This window comes from Lissotriton vulgaris, chromosome 11, assembly GCF_964263255.1.
Source record: "Lissotriton vulgaris chromosome 11, aLisVul1.2, whole genome shotgun sequence".
Classification (NCBI taxonomy): domain Eukaryota; kingdom Metazoa; phylum Chordata; class Amphibia; order Caudata; family Salamandridae; genus Lissotriton; species Lissotriton vulgaris.
The window spans coordinates 125,109,302-125,132,281 of NC_141699.1; the positions used below are offsets into that span (position 1 = coordinate 125,109,302).

General features: G+C 47.9%; 1 protein-coding gene across 1 annotated transcript in view; it reads left to right on the forward strand.

The window, feature by feature from the left end:
* The window catches only part of CIT (citron rho-interacting serine/threonine kinase), a 1,473,679-nt gene that overhangs the window by 1,296,040 nt on the left and 154,659 nt on the right, over positions 1 to 22,980 (forward strand). Inside the window, exon 43 of the mRNA XM_086942878.1 lies at positions 3,455 to 3,563. Coding sequence (XP_086799004.1) covers positions 3,455 to 3,563 — 109 coding nt within the window. The remainder of the gene's footprint in view (positions 1 to 3,454; positions 3,564 to 22,980) is intronic.

Sequence of the window (22,980 nt, forward strand, 5' to 3'; positions counted from 1 at the left end):
CCTGCCTCCACATCAACCTGTTGGAGTTGCAGGCCATTCGCTTGATGCTGAAAGCCATCCAACAAAGAGGGGCTTGTTCAGGTTCTCATCTTTTCTTCACTGCCGAGAAGTCCAATGTCCAGATTTCTGCTCATTTGAGTTCCTAAGGCAGTTTTCTCCCGGAGATACCTTTTCATTAGCTCAGGACAAGGATCAGGACTCCTGTACGCCTTCTTACCGCTACCTCTCCTACACAAGTTCTGAATAAGTGCAAGAACACTTGATGGACGGAATGCTGAACCATGTCAAACACTCAAACCCAGTCAGATCTGTGCCTAAATGTATAGTTCCTTTGGTCACTCCGCAATTCCCATTTGGACCCAGCCATATTCAGATCTCTCTTGACTCTGCTCCCCATGGGACCAGTCCAGCCCGAACTGCCAAGCCAGGTCCTCCCGGAGCCAGAAATAAGCATCCTAGGGCCGGTTTACGGGTATCACCCATTATCAGCCAGGATAGCCTGAATCCAAAGGAATGGCAAGCATGGGACCCACGTTTGGGCATACCCATCCCACTCAGGGTGACAAATGCCCCTGTGGGAAAAAATAGAAAAATTCTATAGGGGCGGGGTAGGGACACCCTGACCCCTAGGGCTGATAGAGGGGGGCTATAAACAGATTTTTTTGTTTTTTTAACAGTACTGCGGATCCACAATACCATTTAATAAGAAAAAAAAGAGCTGGTTCCTCCCACCCCGCCCTTGAATTAAAATCCTCTCAGAGCAAGCTGTGTTTTTTAATAAGATTATTGTGGAGGCACATGTACTTCGGGTTCTCACGATGAGCAGGCCAGAAACTTATTTAGTGTGGGGGGGGGGGGGGGCATGTATCTGACCCCCTACCTGAGCCTGTTGGTCATTTATTGGCCCATGGGACCCCATTCTCCGGCGCCCAGAGTACTAAAGCTCCCACCTCCTGCAGAAATGCTCCTAATGGACTGGGGCAAACATTTACTTTCCGAAGATGGTTGCTTCTGCCATGGGAGCAGAAGTTAAAACTGCTCCTGTAGGATGGCAGCACTTCTGTTGTTGCTGGCTCCTGTTGGCACCCAGTATGGATACTGGCTAAGGAGTCGTTAGCGGCCGTAGAGCTTCCACCGCAGGCCCCAATATTTTAAAAAAGTTGTGGGAGTCACAGAAGGGATGGGGCAACTACAGGCACAAATTAAAAGGCTCCTGTCGGCACCCAGCAGAGGGTGCGGGGCATTGGGGCTCCCCACACATCCCCCAACCATAAACTGGGGATGTCTCAGGTGGGACCGGGACACCCAAAACATAATGTATAAACAAAAAAAAGAATAATTAAGGACCTGTTCATTTATTAATCACTACTCCCAGTGAGGAGTGTCCTTAATGTTCTAAAGGAATTATTTACATATTTGTTTTTGTTTTGTGGTGCACCATTCTGGCTAGGAGCACCACTAGCATGTTACGCAAGTGTTGTGAGGGGCTGCATGGAGCACAGCAAACCCACAGGTTTCTTCCTTTTATTTTTAAATTGTATGTCTCCTGGGTCATTAAATGCATGGCTCCAGGAGACCTTACCACTATTTTAAAGCACTCTGATCTGGAGCTGTATGCTCTTCGGCTGGAGTGTGAGGCCTTCTTATGGTTGGTTTTATTGCTGTATTTTGTGGCTTTAAGAGTGTTAATGATAAACCCATACACAGATTTACAGTTGTGTGGAATAAAATGCTTTATTTTAAATATTTCTGAGAAAATAGTATGTTTTGGTGTGAGTATTTAGAAGGATTACCTGGGCATATGGCTATTGATAAATTATTGTGGGGAGTTTTTTGACAAAGCCAATAGGGCTGCTTTATATAGGTTGATGTACTGACCCCATGCTATAGCAAGTTGGACAGCTCTTTATATTTTGGTGTTCTGACTCTTTGACAAAGCCAGTAGGTCTGCCTTATCTAAAATCACATCTCATTACTTTACTTTTAGTAAGACTAAAAAATTCACTGAAACTTATAAAATGTCTAAGTGATGTTATGGTGACATTATAGTTAGGTTAACGTGTCAATTAAAACGTAATATTTCATAACCGCAAAAAAAACCTCTGACCTTCACCAATTATAGTTAACTGAAGTAACTATAACTCATGCCCTCGTCAGGCACTGCTTATGACCTCACATACTACAACACTCATAAAATGTTCTGCAACATCATTGATAGCACTGTGCCTGACGAGTGCACGAGTTTTAGTTACTTCAGTTAACTAGAACTGGTGAAGTTCAGTTTTTTTTTTTTTTAAGTTCAAAGCGTTGCGTTTTAACTGACATTTTTACCCAACTAGTATGTCACTTTAACCTTTGATGTTTTTTCAGTGATTTTTATATATATATATATATATATATATATATATATATATATATATATATATATATATGTATATATATATGTATATATATATATATGTATATATATATATATGTATATATATATATATATATATATATATATATGTATAATGTGTGCGTTGTAAGAGAGGAATTTTTCTAGTGTTTGAGACTACCAATGAAGGTACAACGATGCAAAAACATATGAACTCTAGAGGATCCTACGTAACAAGAGAACTTGAGCTAAAACTGTTCTTAACAGCTTTTTATCACCATTATTTTCTGTGGTGTACCGCTCTTTCAGAACACTTTAGCTGCAAGCATTCTTGGACTGGAAAGACATTCTAATTTTAGCTGTATCATCTTTTAAAATACTACCTTTTGAGTTTTAGGTTTATGGTTTCCTCATGTAATTCACTATTTGTTCTTTTATGTTGCATTTTTTTTTTACTTTTTCCATTGCTGCTAATTCTTTTAGCAGTTTTTAATTTTAATTGTATCTTTTATATTATTTTTCGTGAAGCAACTAGATATTTTTTTAGAAATAAGTGTGAACATTAGTAAATCTTCTTAATAAAATATATGCTCCATTATCAATAAATTATTTCAGTTGTTAATAAAGCACAATTTTGTAGCTTTTTGTATGCAGCGGTCCACAAGAGCAGTTGTACTCCGATGAGCAGAGGTGGCAGACAAGAGGGACAGGTGAAAATGAGGCATGAATGGTTATGTTCTTTTTTCCGATAACTACAACACACAGTACCACAAAAATAAGTTATGAAGAATTTAAGTGCACACAAGTGGGCTAACTTCTGTTGCACATGGTGATCAGTGCCTTGAAACATTATAGAGATATTTTGTCACTTGAATGTGGTTGGCACATTTGGGGATATGGAATTCTGTGTTTCAGTTGTTGCAAGAAATATGAAAAGTCTAAGACTGGTGATAATGGAAATATGTTTAGCTGTTCTGCCTGTGTCCTTTGTGTTCCCTCGCTGCCCTCTTTCCCTGTCTGCACAGAGACTGAATTGTGTGCTGTGCTATCAAATCCTCTCATTCATCCTTTCTGTAGGAGATTGAAACCTCTGAGCCTTGTAGCTGCATCTACTTTACTGGTTACAGTATCATCATCGGAACAAACAAATTCTACGAGATTGAGATGAAGCAGTACACTTTGGAGGGTGAGTTGTGTTATTGATGGTTTTTCTTCTACTAGGTTTGTCTGTTGGTGTGCAACTTGGTACCACAGTCTTAAGGGTTCTAGTTAATTGGTATTCAATTAGAACGTGATAGAGACTGTTCCCCTCCCATGTAGCCCTAAATGAAAGCCAAATACATGCAAATTAGCCAATTTCTTATGGATACCTTTAACTGCAGATTCCTCACCTTTAAGGTATTACCCAATCGCCAGACTGTCTTTAAAAGGTTTCACAGAAGGGCTCCTGCATATCGGTAAGTGGCGCCATGCAGTGCCTTATTGGCTTCATTTCACCCTCCAAAGAGTAGAGCTGTATATAAGCGATACTATCACTTTCTGTCTCGTTAAAGACAGAGAGCTTCACTCCCTTTTTCGTTGAATGATGAATTTGTCAAAAATGTAATTCTGATGTGCAGAGGACCATGTTCACAAGGAAAACTACAGAGTTCAACCCATACTGTGACTTTTGTAAGCAGATGTCTGTGGCAGACCCACCCAAAGTGTGCCTTTTTTGATTGGGCTCTGGGCACCTGCAGGCGATCGGGGACCATAAAGCAAATCTGTATGTTTTGAAACATTGAAAGAAGTCACAGACCATGCATGAGTGCTGCTGCTCCTCCTAGAGGATGGCATAGACCAGTTCCCGCTCTTGTTGCAGATCCCTCAGCAGGTCTTAGTCAAAGTCCAAGTCGAAGAGGAAAAACAAGATGGTCAATTGGGACTGATTACACGCCAGGTCTTGGTTAGACTTGTATTGCAGCTCCAAGCCCTGCTCTGGCCCCTCTTTCATTAATGCCAGTCATTGATGTCTGAAGTGGATCCACTGCTGGTGCCCAACCCCAATACATATCTGTCTTATCCTGACTAAGGTTGCACTCCAGCGCATCCAGTTCCCGTTCAACCTGATTCAGACAATATACTACCACTGCCATGGATCTGCTTTCAAATACTCCAGCAGCCTTATGTTCCAACTCAGAACAGAGTTTATCATCACTCTGAAATTACATTGGAGATGATTAATATGATTTATGATGATGACAGTTTGCACATAGATTTACAAGAGGCCAGTGGGCTTGGCACTTCTCCCAGTACACAGTTTCAATCCTTGGGCCTCCAAAGAGTGCTTCATTTGCTGCAGTAATCTGACGTGCTGCGAAGGGCCTAGACTTCAGGTAACTTCTGTTAAAGTAAAGACAAGTTTTCTAACAGATCTGCAACCTGGGCTGGCTTCCTCTAAGCCCTTTCTCTAATTCATAAAAGTCCTAACTGACACTCTAATGGGCACTTGGTCTTGGGCAGGCACCACAGATAAGCTCCCAGCAACTCTACCCTGATCCAATTTTCCACCAGTAAGGTGAATACTAATTGCCCCAGTATTGGAACTTTCATAGATTCACATGCTTTGTATCATTCCCCGTCGTCGGAATGGGAGCCTCGGTAAATAGTAAAAAACCATAGTAGTAAGCACAAAGTGAAAAATAGGCCTAGGCCTCATCTCATTTTGTAGCTTATCCACCTCTTTTTGTAAAAGAGACCAAATTTCTGCAGCAGCCAATCAGAGCAGCCTCACCCCATAGAACCTTCCTGAGAGAAGCTCAGAGCCTCAGATTTTCTACCGCACGTTGTGCAAGGGAGTCTCCATTGAGCTCTGCTCAGTTTTCTTCAGTTTTTTCTTCAACTACTTGGATTTTTTCTCAGCATGTCGGAGAGGAAAGCCCTTTTTAGAGCCTGTGCCACCTGCTCTAAGAAGAGGTTGTTTATCGAGGATAAACATGAAGATTGTATCTACTGTTTATATCCGGACCATAAACCAACAGACTGTCCGATTTGCAGATCCTTCTCAGCCAAGACCCAGAGGGACAGGGAAGGACGTCTCCTCACATGGCTCCAGAAGGTGAAAGACCGGAAAGACATTATCTCTTCGGACAGTGAGGGTTCCTCGTCTATGGTGTCATCCAGAAGGTCTCAAAAAAGGGGTAGGTCCCCCCTTTCTGCTTCAGACGAGTCCCGTCACAAGGCCTTACCAGGGACCTCTGACCGGTCTGACAGGCCGGCTGCCCAAAAATCTCCTCACCGAGGTGAAAAGGAGAGGCAGGGTAAGCCTGAGGAACTTCTGGCCTCAAAAAAGGTGAGAAAGGCTTCTACAGTCTCTTCGCCTTCCTCAGAAAAGGATTGTGGGGTCAAGAGGCCTTCAACCCCGACTAAAGAGGTCGCTTCAGACAAGAAGCAGAAACCGTCGACGACTAAACTCCCAGGTACGTCGTCTACGAGTGTTAAAAAGGACAGCTCTACCAAGGTTGCCTCGTCGACGGGCTCGTCGACGACGGCTGCGTCGACGCCTACACCGTCGACTGTTTTCAAGGCTCCGGAATCCTGCTCGTCGTCGACGAGAGTGACCACCTCCACGTCGACGACAATGTCTGCAAAGCTGCCGTCGACGGCTGTGTCGTCGACGAGAACGACTTCGACGACGACGATGTCGACGACGCCGGTTGCCATGTTGATGACGACGAGCTCGTCGACGGTCCCGTCGACGATTCCACCATCGTCGACGATGAGCTTCACCTCGTCGACGACGCTATCCTCGTCGACGAAGACAGTTTCTATATCTACTCTTCCACTGTCGACACAGACACAGAAGACCTTCCCGTCGACGACGGCCTCGTCGACGAGGACCTCGTCGACGACGACCTCGTCGACGATGGAAATGGCGGGAAAACAGGTTTTTTCGCGGAAAAGGAAGCAGATCACGCCAGAGATGACGTCTCCTCGCCAGGTTCAGAAGCTACCACCATCACTACTATTGGAGGATGACTCTGAGGAAGAGACTTTCAGTGAATTTGGGCAGGCCTATAGCCCTTCTGACCTCCAAGTTAAGGTGCAGGAGTTTAGCTCTGAGGAGGAGCAGATGGAACGGCAGCACTATGCTCCAGAGCATTATTATGGGGAGGAACGTACTGCTACCAGGCACGTGCCTCCACAACAACCGATGCGTCAGTTACCTGAGGGTATGGTGGCAATACCATCCACTTTAGTGGCGGATTTACAACTTATGTTGCGGGATTACAAGCAACGTTTCCCGGCGCCTCCGGAAGCCCAACAAGTGCGCCCCACGACACCTCCGCCTCAGACATTACGTCCTGTGGCAGACCATTCTTTACCCCCAAGAGAGCGTGCCACTGCGCTGGAAGTGCGCCCTCAAGAGGTGGTACAGGTGCAAGACACTGATGATGATGATGACGCTGCGTCTTCAGATGCAGACCAGCAAGCGGATCCTGATCAAGATCAACAGGCTCCATGGAATACTGCGGACCCTATCGATCCGGACAACACCGACCCGGATAATATAACTTCGCCTCCAGCGGACGTTGGAGGGTTTCACAACTTAATGGACAGGGCATCCAAAAGATTTGGTCTCCCAGTGACCACAGTGCAATCGGATTGCTTTTTGTATGACTTTAAAGAACCATTCAGGAAGTCAGTGAGGTCCATTCCAATCATTGAGCATGTCTGGTCTGAGGGCTTGAAGGCTATGCATAATCCGGCCACAGTCCTTCCGGTACTTCCGAGACTGGAAAAGAAGTATAAGGCACCGGATGGCAGTCCAGCATGTTTACTTGGCCAACCGAAACCGGATTCGGTCATTTCGCAGGCTGCCCAGAGCAAGTCCAAGAATCCTTCTGCGCCGATGACTACGCCGCCGGATAAGGAGGGCAGGCGCCTAGACAATGTGGGCAAAAGATTTTCAGCTATGGCCAGTCTCCTGGTTAGGGCAGCCAATGCGTTAGCGATTCTGGGACGCTATGATCGACAAATGTGGTGCGATCTTGCCCCATTTGTAGACGAACTGCAAGATTCGTCTAAGGAAGATGTGAAGAAGATTTTGCTCGAAGGGGAGCGAGCCTCTTCGGAGGTCATTGATGTGGCAATGGATATTGCAACCACCGCATTCCGAGCACTAGCCGGCTCGGCGGTTCTGCGACGCCAGGGGTGGTTAAAGGCCACATGGTTCAGACAGGAGGTTCAGAATAAGATCTTGGATCTACCATATGACGGTGAGATGCTATTTGGCAAGCACGTCGATGAGGCCCTGCAAGGAATCAAAAAGGACACGGACACAGCTAAGTCCTTGGGTACATTGCAGTATCGTAAGGTGCCCTTCAGAGGAGCTAGAGGAAGAGGTTTTTCTTCTTATCGTGGAGGTAATCAAAATCGCTACTCTTCTAGTTCTCAGTCCAGCCAGTCGTATAAGCCACAATACTCTCAAAGAGGCTCTTTCTCTCGCCAGCAGCCTAAAGGACGTCAGGGGCAGCAAAGGAGAGACAACACCAGGAAACAATAGCGGCCAGGTGGCTCTTTCCACTGTTCCTGTCCCCTCATTCACATCTGTGGGGGGCAGGATTTCCCATTGCCTACACAACTGGATGATTATTACATCGGATCAGTGGGTCCTCCAAATTGTCAGAGAAGGACACACATTGGAGTTTCAAGACCTTCCTCCAACAAGAGCGCCGGATGCCTTCCCTCCGAAACATCTCAGGCTCCTCCATCTCGAAGCCCACCAACTTTTCACCAAGGGGGCAGTAGAGCCTGTACCCCTTTCGCAGAAGGGGAAAGGGTTCTATTCCAGGTTCTTCCTGGTTCGGAAGACAAGGAACAAGTGGCGTCCAATTTTAGATCTACGGCAGCTCAACACTTATCTCGTGAAGTTGTCCTTCAGGATGGTCACTCTTCAGGACATCCTTCGTCTGCTCAATCCGGGGGATTGTATGGCGACCCTCGATTTGGAGGACGCCTACTTCCACGTTCCTATCCATCCAGCTCACAGGCAATATCTGCGCTTTACGGTGGACAAGAGTCACTTTCAATTCAAGGTACTGCCATTTGGTCTCCGATCCGCCCCACGGATCTTCACAAAGGTTCTAGCTCCGGTGGCAGCTTTTCTCAGAAAACAAGCTATTCAGGTGTTTCCATACCTGGACGATTGGCTGCTGAAAGCTCCATCTGTTCAAGAAGCGTCCAGTGCAGTCCGGACGTGCAAGGATCTGTTCGAGCGGCTAGGTCTTCGACTCAACAGGGAGAAATCAGTTTTATGCCCATCCAGGTCAGCAAGGTTCCTAGGAGCCATCCTGAACACGGACACTTGCTTAGCCCTTCCATCGGAGGAGCGCCAGACCAAACTAATGTGTTCAGCTCGTCTTCTCCAATCTCGAAAGACACTGACAGTTCGCAAGTACAAATCACTGCTCGGATCGATTTCATCTTGCATTCCTTTAGTTCCGCACTGCAGGCTCAGGATGCGCCCACTACAAGAGCAACTGGACAGACAGTGGCGGCAGGTCACAGGATCCTTCGACGACAAGGTTGTCGTTACCAAAGAAATGAGAAAAGCAGGCGGCTGGTGGCTGGAAAAAGACAATCTTTCCAGGGGCTTATCGTTCCTCATTCCTCCATCTCCCCTGATTGTAACAACGGATGCTTCCATGGAAGGATGGGGAGCGGTCCTCCAGGAGCTGAAGGTCAGCGGTCACTGGAGTCCAGTGCAACGCAAGTTCCATATCAACCTCCTGGAACTTCTCGCGATCCGCTTGGCTCTTCAAGCTTTTCTTCCGAGGATTCAAAACAGGACAGTGCTGGTTCGTACGGACAACACTACAGCCATGCACTACATAAACAAACAGGGTGGCACAAGATCCTCCACCCTCTCCAAGGAAGCCCAAACGATATGGAACTGGTTAATACAGAACAACGTCTCCCTCTCAGCGGAACATCTAGCGGGGACGCTCAATGTCAAGGCGGACGCTTTGAGTCGTCAGAGGACAGTCTCTCACGAGTGGGAACTGGATCAGACCGTTCTGGAGGAACTCTTTGCTCGTTGGGGGACACCATCAATCGACCTGTTTGCGACTCCCCAGAACGCCAAATGCCTGTCCTTCGCAAGCAGGGTTCACCATCGGGAATCCTTGGGGAATGCGCTTTTGATTGCCTGGTCAGGCGCCTTTGTTTACGCCTTTCCTCCCATTCCACTGATTCCGAAGTTGGTCAGCAAACTCAAGGTGGAACCGTGCAGGATGATTTTGATCGCTCCAGCATGGCCCAGACAAGTTTGGTACTCGGAGCTTCTTCTCCTCTCCCAGGACCAACCAGTTCTCCTACAGCCTGTTCCAACGTTGCTAACAATGTCTCACGGTCAGGTTCTACATCCGGACTTGAAGTCCCTGCGATTGACAGCGTGGCTCCTGAGTTCAGAGAGTTCCAGGGGTTAGATCTCTCAAGTGAATGTAGAGACATTCTAGCTCAGGCTCGAGCCCCTAGTACCAACAAGACCTATCGAGCCAAATGGAAGAGATTCTGTGTTTGGTGCCAGAAGGAAGGTTTACACCCGTATACTTCTTCTCCACACAAGCTCTTACCTTACATTCTTTCACTGGCGAAATCGGGATTGGCTCCATCGTCGATAAAGGTCCATCTGGCAGCCATCTCTAGATTCAGACGTTCATCTTCAGGGCCTTCCCTATGGTCGGCCAGGATTGTCAAGCAATTCCTGAAAGGTTTATTCAGGGTTTTTCCTCCAGTCCGGCCACCTCCTCCGACCTGGCACTTGAATCTAGTTTTGTCATCCCTCATGAAAGCCCCTTTTGAACCTGTGCATAAGTCTGACCTTAAGTTTCTTTCCTGGAAGGTGGCTCTTCTCTTAAACCTGACATCGGCTCGCAGAGTAAGCGAGATCCAGGCTTTCACGATTGAGGAACCATTTCTCCAGTTTAAAAATGATGTGCTGATTCTACGGACGAATCCTAAATTTATCCCGAAAGTCCCTTCGGAATTCCACCTAAATGAACCCGTGGTTTTGAAACCATTTTTTCCAAAACCTTCTTCACCTGCGGAAAGAACTCTACACTCTCTGGACATTCACAGATGCCTGAAATTCTATCTGGAGCGCACGAAGCAGTTCAGGAAATCTTCACAGCTCTTTGTTTCCTTCAGTGCTCCACGCAAGGGTTGTGCAGTTTCTAAGGCCTGTATTTCCCGTTGGATTTCCAGTGCTATACAATTTTGTCACCAGGCGGCTGGGAAACCTCTGCAGCGAGCAGTTCGTGCTCACTCTACCAGATCCATGGCTTCCTCTGCGGCGTTATTCGCAGGAGTCCCTATCAAGGACATTTGCAGGGCGGCAACGTGGAGCAGTGTCCACACCTTCACCCGCCACTACTGTCTGGATTCTTCTGTGAAGGAGGATGCAGCAGTGGGCCAAGCAGTCCTGAGGAATCTATTCCAATAAGTCGGTGAGCTTTTCCTTTCTATCCCGCCTTCCTATTGCATATTTTGTATACTGCATTATTGTCATATTTCATGATCCTATGTGTTCTGCTGTTCTTTACAGAGATGTGTCACATTTTCAGGTTCAGGTATGGCAAAATATGTTTTTCTTTACTGCTAGTTACTCTGATACAAAGCATGTGAATCTATGAAAGTTCCAATACTGGGGCAAGAAAACAAGTTACTTACCTGTAACTTTGGTTCCCCAGTATTGGTAACTTTCATAGATTCACATGCGCCCACCCACCTCCCCTGGGAAAGCTCACTCTTCTGATCTTGGTGGATAGCTGTATACAACGGCTACGAAAATCTGAGGCTCTGAGCTTCTCTCAGGAAGGTTCTATGGGGTGAGGCTGCTCTGATTGGCTGCTGCAGAAATTTGGTCTCTTTTACAAAAAGAGGTGGATAAGCTACAAAATGAGATGAGGCCTAGGCCTATTTTTCACTTTGTGCTTACTACTATGGTTTTTTACTATTTACCGAGGCTCCCATTCCGACGACGGGGAATGATACAAAGCATGTGAATCTATGAAAGTTACCAATACTGGGGAACCAAAGTTACAGGTAAGTAACTTGTTTTCTTCTTTCTTCATGACCAGCACCCCTACCCCTCCCCCCCTACCCCCCATGCTCCCAACGCTCCACCGGACAGCTAGGCAAAAAGGATTGAGACATTTGCAAAATTAATGTTTTCTATGGCCAGCCTAGTCCTGAGGTCGGTCAACACAGATACTTGCACATACTCTGGGATAGGGTCAGAAAGATCTTGCCGAACCGTACACAATTGTGGTGGATGGAATGCTTAAATTAATCTCAGCTACTGGTAGTTACTTGGGGCTGTATCTTAGTCCATCAATATTTGGCACGCCATGCAACCTCAGTTTGAACTATATCTTGCCAGGAGTCCCCAAAGATTTCAGGGCTTCCTTGGCTCAAACCATTAAGAAGAATCCAGCTAAATATATGATTTGGGTTAGTCTGGATGCTACCAATTGTTTGGCAGTCAGCACTAGTGTAGTGCTCAGTGGCCTCACGTGGATGCGATCCACAGGCTTTTCTGACGATGTGCAAACATCTCTTATGAACATGCCTTTTGATGAATCCTGTCATTTTGGCGGAAAGTTGATTAAGCCCTAGAGCGCTTCAAGAAAAGCAAGGCTCTGACATGTTCTTTGGACCTTTCAACCTCTATCAAATGTTATCAGTCACCCTCCCCTGTGGCATTGGCCACCAGGCTGCTTTAATTTGCCCTTAACCCTGCCCAACCACCCAGTAGTATCTCCCAGGGTGCCAATCCATCACATCCAAGCGGTGTGTCGTCCAAATCTTCCAGCAGGGCTATGCCATCAGATTTCCTTCCGCCCACAGCAGAATGCTTTGAGAGGAGCACCTATCTTCTTTAGTGCAAGAGGTGTGAGCTGCACTGTCCAAAGGAGCCGTTGAGAGGGTGCCGGCCTCGGAAATTGATAGGTTGTTACTTCTGCTATATCCTTATTCTGAAGAAGGATGGAGGCCCTCTTGAATGCCTTCCTGTGGCTGGACAACTCAAAATGCTCACGCTGACCCAGGTTCTGTCTGCGCTGGATTTGGGCGACTAGATGGTAGCCTTAGACCTGCAGGACACTTACTTTAATGAGCCCGTCTTGAAATCCCACATATATTACCTATGGTTTTAGGTCTGCCAAGAGTATTTTCAGTTTACCCTGCTCCCCTTCTACTACTTACTATGCTCCTCAGATGTTAACTAAAGTAATGGCGGTTTTGGCCTGCTTTTCAGAGGTTAGGGGTTCCAGTTTTCACCTTCCTAAAAAACTGGATGATGAAGGTAGACTCGCCACAGTCAGTCGAGTGAACCACCTCAGGACCACCTAGAATCGCCTAGCATTGTTGAGGATCTCAATCGATAAACCAAAGTTGCACTTGTCTTCTTCACAGAGGCTTCCTTGTAAACTATGTTGGACAAGGTGCAGTTCAGGGCCATTTATTCATTGCAATGTGTGAGTCTGTGATTCTGATGTTTCAGCCTCTGTTTGCGATTACGATGACAGTAGCTCTGAGGCTTCTTGGCCTGTTTCCCTCCTGCATCCTGCTTGTCCCTTTTCGCAGATGAAGTATTCAGGCTGTACAATGTGATCTGAAGTCTCATGGAGTCCAGAAGGAAGGAAACCTTTCGGATGTCATCTAGATTTCAGCAGAGATTGCACAAACCCTGCAGTGCTGGCTGCTAAACCTGATCTGTGTTAGACCTCTCTGACTGCTCTCCCTTCCCAACCCAGACTGTGGTGTCTGATGCTTCACTACTGGGTTAGGGAGGTCATCTGGGAGAGGCGATGGACGGTGAAAACAGACAACTCAGCGGAATGTGGCAGTGAGAAGGCAGTAACTAATCTATTGTTAGATCGTGATAGCAATGATTCACTCACCTTTACAACCAAATCCAGGATACAAATCACTATGCATTCACAGAACACGTTATTTTATTCTAGTTAAATTGTAATTTATGTGAAATGGAGCGCAGATTGTCATCACATAAGAAAACATTTCGGACCCTCTGCGAGAAGGTGTTACACCTGAACGACACCTGTTATGTGGTCAAGTTATGTTGTTTTTTGTAACGTGCAGTGTCACCCCTGAGGATATCCTGGTGCTGAGTAGGGTTTGTCTGCGGCTACTCCGGCCTAGGGTAGGTTGTTAATTGAAAAGCAAGGTCTTAAGTTTCTTGTGGGATTCAAGAAGAGATTAGGCTCTGATGTAGAGTGTGGGGTCGGTCCATGTTTTAGGAGTGATGTAGGAGAACGCCCTTCCTCCTGATATGGTTCTGTGTATTTGTGTGATGTGTGCAAGCAGAAGTCCTGCCGAACGGGGGTGTTTGGGTGCAGGGTGGAAGGAGATGCAACTGTTCAGGTAGGTTGGGCCTAAGTTGTGTAGCATCTTGAATGTGTGTGAGGGATTTTAAAATGAGCATCCTTGCTTATATGGGGCTAGTGGATTTTCGTGAGGTGTGGTGTGGGAGTGTGAGGATGTGTGTGACTGCTGAGTTCTGGCTCCGTAACAGGCTTTGTGAGAAGTTGGCCTGATATGTAGTGCTCACTATTCTAGTGATCACTGTGTATCATTCCAAACGACCCTTATTGATGATTGGTTGTAAGTCAACCTTTATAGACCAGCTATCCTAGTAGCATGGACAAGAGCAGTCTTTAGGCTAAACTCTAGAGGGCGTGTTAAGCCAGCTGTTATACCATCACATATACCCCTTGAACACCAAGCGAAAGGACACCACACAAGTTGTTATGAAAATAAAAGGATATTTATTTAGAACACAACAGCCCTGGACTCTTTATGAGGACAGGGCGCTAAGCACAATACAAAGCTCTTAAAGAAATACTGAAAGTCGCACAATTTACACAAATGCCCGAGGGGCACGGAAAACCATATACTACAAAAGTGGAATGCGAAATTACTAGCAGGTAAGTACTACTCTCAAAGACTTTAGAAACGCTAGGCCTACAATGCTGAACCCTTGGATTTGAAGCAGGAGGCCTAGGGACGTTGTGTGCAGAGTGGAAACTCTCACGCGCAATGCGGGACAAAGTCTAAGGTTGCTAGAAATTACAAAGTTAGTGTTCTCGGGCGAACCCGACTAGGTAGGTAAAAAACGAAAGTGGATCTAGACACTTAGGGCCAGATGTAGGAAGGCCGTTACCGATCGGTAACGGCCGAAAATACCGATTTTGGGCCCTTACCGATCGGTATACAGCCATCGAGATGTAGGGCAAAGAAAAAAGTCAAAATCGGAGCGAAAACCGAATCGGAATGAGTACCGAATGGCAAAGAATCCGATACGTACATACCGAAAATCGGATATGTAACGAATCGGTAATACACCGAATCGGATGCAAACACCGATTCGGTCAATGTACCGAATCGGTAGTGACACCGAATCGGAAAATAACCGATTCGGTCCATGTACCGAATCGGTAGTGACACCGATTCGGAAATCATCCGATTCGGTCCATGTACCGAATCGGTAGTGACACCGAATCGGAAATTATCCGATTCGGTCCATGTACCGAATCGGTAGTGACACCGAATCGGAAATTATCCGATTCGGTCAATGTACCGATTCGGTAGATAAACCGATTCGGACATAAGCCGAATCGGAGAACCTACCGATTCGGTAGAATCACCGATCGGGAAATTCCCCGATTCGGACAGATGGGGAGATGTAGGGAGGCACAGAAACACCGATTTCGGCTCAAAATCGGTAGAATTCACTCGGTATTTACCATGGATTACAATCAGGTGGTAACCAACTCCAACCCATAAAAACAGCCCCAAAATGCATTGCAACTTGCAGGATGGCAGCTTTTTATGTCATTGCGAGGCGGCTACGGCTACAGCAGGAAGGACAGAGGGAATGGCAAAGAAATGAACAGGTCTACAGACAGAGGATAACCCTGTTCATGCTCACAGAGGCAGAGATCCTACAGAGATACAGGCTGGACTCTGACACCATTCTTGAGCTCATCAGGGACCTCAAACCATTGTTGGACCACCCCACCCCAAGGGCACACGCCATCCCAGCACACGTCCAGGTGCTATGCAGCCTGCACCTGCTTGCGTCTGGCAGCTATCAAAGTGGAGTAGCAGCGGCAGGAGGGGTGACCCAGAGCAGCCTGTCAAGGTTCTTCCACACATTCCTTGACGCCATGATACACAGGATGGACCAATACATCTCGTTCCCTGCAACCCACGCAGAACTGCTACAAACTAAAGCTGACTTCTACCAGATGGCACAATTTCCCCAAATCATTGGCTGCATAGATGGCCCGCACATTCTGATATGCCCACCAGCGGACACAGAATACATATACCGCAATCGGAAATCTACGCACACCATCAACGTGCAGGTGATCTGCAATGCGAAGTGCACCATCACAGACCTGGTAGCAAAATTCCCAGGGAGTACCCACGACTCCTATATTTTCCAACAGAGCGGCATCTATGCACGGCTGATGGCTGGCGAATTTGGTGAAGGATACCTCCTAGGTGAGACACATCATCAGACCCCCATAACACAAAGTAGCTAGGTGTAATACATGTATGCATGTGTGTAATGTTACTCCTTTCCCTTCCAGGCGACAGTGCATATGCCCTCCGCTCATTCATACTCACCCCCTACCTCAACCCCTCCACACCCAGCCAAAGGAGGTATAACCGGGCCCACAAAAGCACAAGGAATGTCGTCGAACGGACCTTTGGCATCTGGAAAAGTCGATTCAGATGCCTGCACAAGAGTGGAAGTGCAAGGCAGTATACCCCATCACCTGCTGGAAGATCATAGCTGTATGTGCAATGTTACACAACCTTGCGGTGAAGAAGGGCACTGAGGTGGAGTTGTCTGACTACGAGGACCATGACGACGACGAAGCTGTGCCACTAACACAGCCAGCTGGGGTGTCTACGCCAAGTGATGGCAGATACAGACGTGAGGAGATTACAGAAAACTATTTCTGAGTGAGTACAGATGCACAGACAGGTAAATGGTTGTGGTGAAAAGCAAATTTTAATACTGTTGCAACAGTTACTGCACTGATGTGCAACAAAACAAAATAGTGTAACAGCTCAGAAAACAAAAGTCTAAGGTCCAGGTTGCCTCACCCGCCCTTGCAAGCCTACTTCTTTGAGCGCTTGGCAGCCCCACTGGGGTGTCCCTCACCCCCTTCAGGATGGCCAGCGGCTTCTGCGGAGCGCCTGGTGCTCCTGCGTGGCTCTGACGCAGCGCTGACCGGGCTGCTGCTGTCCCCAGCATCCCCCAGGTCCAGGGCAGGATTTGCGGCAGTGTTAGAGATAATCATGGCCTCCATTGCCGTAGTGATGCGGGCCATTCCCCTTGTTAACTCGGCGGTATTTTGGGTGAGACTTGACTCCATGTTGGCACTGCGCTGACAGAGTTGCGCCGTTGCAGCAGCAAGGCGGCTCATGGAGCGGTTTAGCACGCGGGCATCCCGCCTGCGCGAGAGCTCATGCTCCTCTAGCCTCCCGCATAACTGGGTAATGGCAGTGGTTAGCCTGCCTAGACCTGCTGCTACCTCCTTGTTGCTATCTACAAAGGCCTTGAAACCTGTCGCCATCTCCCCCATCTGCAGGTTGTGCTGCCGGAGCTGGCGTTGGCAGGCCATGATGGACTTCGCCTGCTGCCTTTGGATCTTCACCATTTTCCCTTCAAGGCCCATGATGACACTGCCCTCCGGTGCTGGCGCTGCAGTGCTGGGAATGGCACGGCGCCGGGTACTGCTGCTGCCGGCCTGCTGAGTGGGCTGGGGTGCCACTGGTGTGGGTGTGGTGCTGGCCGGGGCCTGAGCCCCTGCTCCCATGATTGGGTTTCCTGGAGACACAGCCATAATCGTGGCAGGAGGTGGTGTAGGTGCATGGTGGTCCCTTGTCGGGGAGTTCTCTGGGGAGAACATCAAGGGTGGTGTGCTTGGCATTTGTGGGGAGTGCAATAGGTCATAGTCAATTGCGAGGTCTCCCTCAATACCCAGCCCGATGGTGTTTTCCTCCTCCTCCTCGGCAGCCTGACTCGTGCTTGGCCCTGCGACAGCACTGGTAGTTGCTGCAGCTGCCTCTGTTGCCTGTGGTCCTCCGCCTGATGGTGCCCCTAGGTATAAAGAAGCATTTGTAAATGGAGTGCCGATGTATTACAGTCAGTACAAATAAAGCATTGCACATGTCCTTGCATCTCCTTAGAATGTGTTCCACTGTTTCCTATCTTGTCATTCTGCACTGCCATATTTTGCTACCTTCTGCTGACTACATATACCATGATGCTTTACTCTTGTATGTTGGTTACAGTATTGGGCTGGGGTTTGGCTGTGCATTGTGTCTAATGGGGAGGTGTCTGGTAGGGTGTGTCATGATGCGCATGCTTCTTACCTGTAGCTGTAGCTCTGGCTGAGCTGTCCAGGGTCCCAATTCCGGTCACGCTCTCCCTCTCGATGGTGCTGGACACCAGTTCCTCCAGCTCTGTGAGGGGAGGCGCCGGGTTCCTGCCTCCACCTGTTGCTACTGCTTGCCTCTGGATCTCAGCCATCTTACGTTTGGTCAGGCTGCTGATGTCATAGCAGCGCTTTTTCAGCTCGTCAAGGGTCCTGGGGGTGACACCTACAGCACTGACCCTTTCTGCAATTTCACTCCACAGCCTCCTCTTAGTGCTGTCCGGCACACTGAGGGACAGCTTCCCGAATAGCTGCCTGTGCACCCTCACCACCTCCTCCACCAACACCTGCAGCTCAGTGCTGCTGAACTTTGGCTTCCTCTTCTGGCTGGCCTTCTGGCTGTCACTGGGGTTTGCCATCTTGATCTGAACAGTTCTCTACCTCCTACTCCCACTGCTGCTAACTGTGAGTGTTCAGCTCAGGCCTGCTCTCCAGAAAGTTCTTAATTAGCTGCACCTGCCAGGGTTGCCACTCCCTGTTTGGGTGGGGGAGGGGGGATCCACCTCATTGGCTGAATCGGCTTTTACCGAATCGGTAAAATCCGATTTGGATTTTACCGAATCGGTAAGATCCGAATCGGATTTCACCGATTCGGTTTGTTCAATGCATTCCTATGGGCTTTTTGGCCATGGGTGTGTTTTCATACCTCCAATTCGGTAATTGCCGAATCGGATTTTACCGATTCGGCTATTTCCGAATCGGTGGTAGCCGATTCGGCTACTTCCGAATCGGTGGCAGCCGATTCGGTAATTTCCGAATCGGTCCGTGCCGATTCGGTACGTAGCGATTCACATTACCGATGCCGACCGAATCGGTATTATTTCGCTGTTTGTTTCCTACATCTCGTTTTCCGATTTCACAATACCGAATCGGCCCGCCTCGGTATTCTGAATTCGGAAAATCCCTTTTACCTACATCTGGCCCTTAGAGAGCTGGTCTACGCTGGAGCACTGGGGTACTCGGTTTACCTAGCCCAGGGGCTGCGACTGCATAGGGTTCAAGTGTCGTCGGGTTTCTTCGTTGACGAACCAGGAGCCTGAAGTGGAAGTTGCTGGCAGGCGACCAGTGAAGATGTTCCGGGCCGATCCAAGGACTGGATCAGCTGGAGAGGGTACCTGTAAGCAGAGGGGACCAAGTTCTGAATCACTAGCCAGTGATTAGATGGGCACCAGGGTGGCACCGGATGGAGTCACCTCGACCAGGTGAGTGGGCGACGCTGGGCTCTGCAGTCTCACGGACCAGGAGGCGTTGTCGGCGACCATGATGGAGGTGCGAGCTGTCCCACGGAGGTATCTGCAAAGAGCAGAAGGGCCCCACGCAGATCTCGTGGATGCTGGGGGGCTGGACTTCGGTGCTGGAGCTGCTCAGGGTTAGGGCTTCTCAAACCCCAAAGCACTCACTCGAGGATCCCTCGGCGGTCGTGCTGGATAAGCGTCGTGCAGTTCTGAAGATGGCCGGTCCCTCGAGGTCTCGTCACACCCACGGATCTCAGCTGGGCTGATGATGTAGGTAGAGGTCAGAGGTGCCAGGGAAGCCGGGTCTCGTCGTGCTGGTAGGTCTGGTTCCGGAGGAAGGACGTGCAGCAAACCGCAGTGTTCTTAGTTGGTGCCCGCAGATGCAGGGTGACTACTCCTTAGTCACAAGGGAAGAATCTTAGGAAGAAGTCTTGAGTTCCTTTCGTAGAAAGTAGTTTCAGGATTCAAAGATGATCTAATTTGGAAGGGTCCCCGCTCCCACCTTTATACTAAAGAAAGGGGCTGGTACGGGACTAGGTCCTGCCCATGGGTGGGACCAGGAAGGGGGGTGGTTACACCCCTCTCCCATGCCGGACTTTCCCCAGCTCAGGGGCTGGTGTGCCCCTGGAACTGGTTCAAACTGGCAGATGCACAGTGAGCACCGGGGTGCCACTTGCAGTCACCTTCCTATTCATCCCTGCCTACCTAGGATACACAAAACCCTGTCTGGGATGGTGCTAGCACCGCCCCTGACAGGAAACCCTTTGTCCAAGCTCCCCTCGCTGGAAGGACTCCCAGCTGCAGGGGGTCAGACTTGTGTCTGTGGTGGCAGCATCCATTTTGTGATGCTGAGGCTTGAGTTAACTTTAACCGGGGTTCACAGTAACATACATGTCGTGTCCCTCTAGAAGGGTGGAATGCTAACCCCGTCGCCAGAATTGGCGAGGTGTTAGTATTCCAATTCGTATGACACCTTACTCGACATGTTTTGATAAAGCGATATAAAGATAGCGAATAACCGTGAGGATTATAATGCACTTAAGGCAGAGGTCTTCAAACTTTTGTAGGTTGAGCCCCCCCAGCTGAATTTTTTTAGATGTTGGGCCCCCCCCCCCCCCCCCCCCCCCCCCCCCCCCCCCACCACCTGACAGAAATTTCTGGACTCGACCGCCAAGCGCACATTCCGGGCATATTCAGCGAATAACATTCAATACAATAAGTTTTTTATGGTTGTTGCATGAAGCAAACATTTCTATACAAATAGTAATAGACTCCCTCACATCAATTACATTAAAAAGACATTAAACAAAACGGTATTTACAAGAATTTGTTTAGGAATTATTCCAGTCCATCAGGGAAAAAACAGAACTGTCTCTATCAAGAGCCCCCTGGAAGGCTGAATTGTAGTGCATTTAGATGTCTCCTTTTGTAATTTAGGACGAAAACCTTAATGGGGAACGACATGCCCATACTTGTGTACAGGGGTGAGTGAGGCGACCATATGAATTTGGGTGCGCATGTTAGTGCAGAGTAGGACGAATAAATGTATGGTTAGTGGTGGGCTTATTCGAGTGAGATTGCAGATTTAACAGAGCGGGGGACAGGTGAGTGAAGTGTCACGAGTGCAGGTTGAGTAGTGTGCTCGTGTGACTGCAGGGTGAGGTACAGGGTGAACAGCGCAAGTTCATTGTGAGTGCAGAGTGATCACTGTGAGTGGAGGGTAAGGGGGTGAACGGTGTGAAAACATGGTGATCAGTGTGAGTGCAAGGTGAGAAGGTGAGTGGGTGAATAGTGTGAGTGCATGGGGATCAGTGTGAGCGCATTGTGATCACTGTGAGTGCAGAGTGATCACTGTGAGTGGAGGGTAAGTGGGTGAATGGTGTGAGTGCATCGTGGTCAGTGTGAGTGCTGGGTGAGAGTGAAAGTGAAGGGTGAGAATGAGGAGCGAGTGGTCTGAATGCAGGGTGCATTCCTAGACACTTAAAGTAACTCGGCATGTTATTGACAGCAGTGTTGGGTTTCAAATGTGTTAAACTATTGCTATTATGGCAGTAACCAGGGATCAGGGTGTCGGAAAGAAATAATGTGCTCATGCCTCAACAAACTTCCAGTCTTATGATTAGGGTTGCCAGCTCATTATTTTGATGTCACAGATGGTATAAAAATAATCAGTCACCTAAAGATGTACAAGCTACACTAAGTGGGGTTGTTAGCGCCGGTTTTATTCTCCCTGCAGATTACATCTAGCAATGTCTACTCCCACAACATTAGGCACATTTGATCTGCAAATGAGATAAAAGAACCATCTGTAGTTGTAACAGTAGGTAGCTTTGTACTGACCCCATTTGTGCTGCAGAGAAGACAGCACAGCAGTTAGAAAGGAATAGATTTTGACTTTTTTCTCCAGATTATTTGCGGAGTTTTTTTGAAGGAGCTGCTTATCCGGTCATTTTACCTGAAAACTTAACGTTACCTCACACTCATCATTGTTTTTTACAGTTTTTAACTTTTATTTAGTAGGAGCTTGACCCAAAGGGGTCTTATGGCTTTTTACATGAGCGCCAGTTATGTTACACAAGCACATTTGTGTTGTTTTTTTTAGGTAGCGTTGACTAAGTGATTAGCCCAGAATTACAGAATGTTAATTAAGCTGACCCCATGACCCCAACTAGGCTCTCCAGTTCCACAGTCTTTACATCACACCTTTATTAATATTTCCAAAATGTACAGCTTTTTCTGTGGCGCGATATAAAGAGGAAAAACGGTTTCAAGCCTGATAAACTTCACTATACCAAGACGTCCAGAATGCAGGTTTGGACATATCTCACCTCAGACAAACCTGTTCTACTTAGTGAGGCCCATTCCTACTTGTATAATAATGTTTCCAGTGCCTTTCCTGTTTCATAAGTGAAACTGAACTCCCCGCAATGTGCTGTGATTCTTGCACTGTCTGTCCCGCTGTATGTTCCGTTTCTTTATGTGACGCAGCTCCCTCATTTATTTGCCTCCGTTATTTATGGTGTTCAGGCAGCTCGCAGTGCAGTATCGGATGAATTCTCAAATATGCAGCACTGCCACTAAGTATGAAGGAGCCCGTCCTGGGATGGCCGTAAACACAATAACTCAAGCCTAAATTGAAGCCACAGACTGACGTAATAGCTTGGTCTGTGGCGCCTTTTGCATGCTTCCTAAACCGACCCTTTCACAGATCGTCACAGGGTGAGGTGTGGTCTGTGAGAAAGTGTCACTCGTATTTATTGATATGTCACTCGAAATAACACTGAAATTATGAAAATGTCACACATAGCATTCTGACGCCTTGGCAGCTATGGATAGATAAGGAGCTAAAGTATAACAATTACTTACCCAGCATTATCTCGCACATTCCCTGTACCCCAGGTTGTAATTATTCCCAGTAAAAGAACTGTGTTTCCAGAAGCACCTCACACGTACCTTGTTCTCCTGGGCACAGTCAGTCAAGCAGAACAGTTTGTAGTGAAAGCTGCGATCCCAGCAGTGCCTCACACATACCTTGTACTCTTGGGCAGCCTCCTCTACAGTTTCGTTTCTGCTGCTTTGCATCTGGCGCAGCCGCCTCTAAAATTGTGCCGCCCTGGGCGGACTGCCCCCCCTCCCCCGCACCCCCCTAGCTACGCTTGCCTCCCACTGCACATCGAGCATGTCACCTACAAATTAACCCCCTCCTGGGAGATTTAGCAACACAAAAGATGCAATCGAACTCCCCTCCCTCCCCCTTTCAAATACCGGAGTCCTCCAAGTAGACAGGGAACAAAGGTCAGAGTGGAGTTCGCACTCCCCCTGGGAAGGTGTCGCGCCCCCCCTGGGA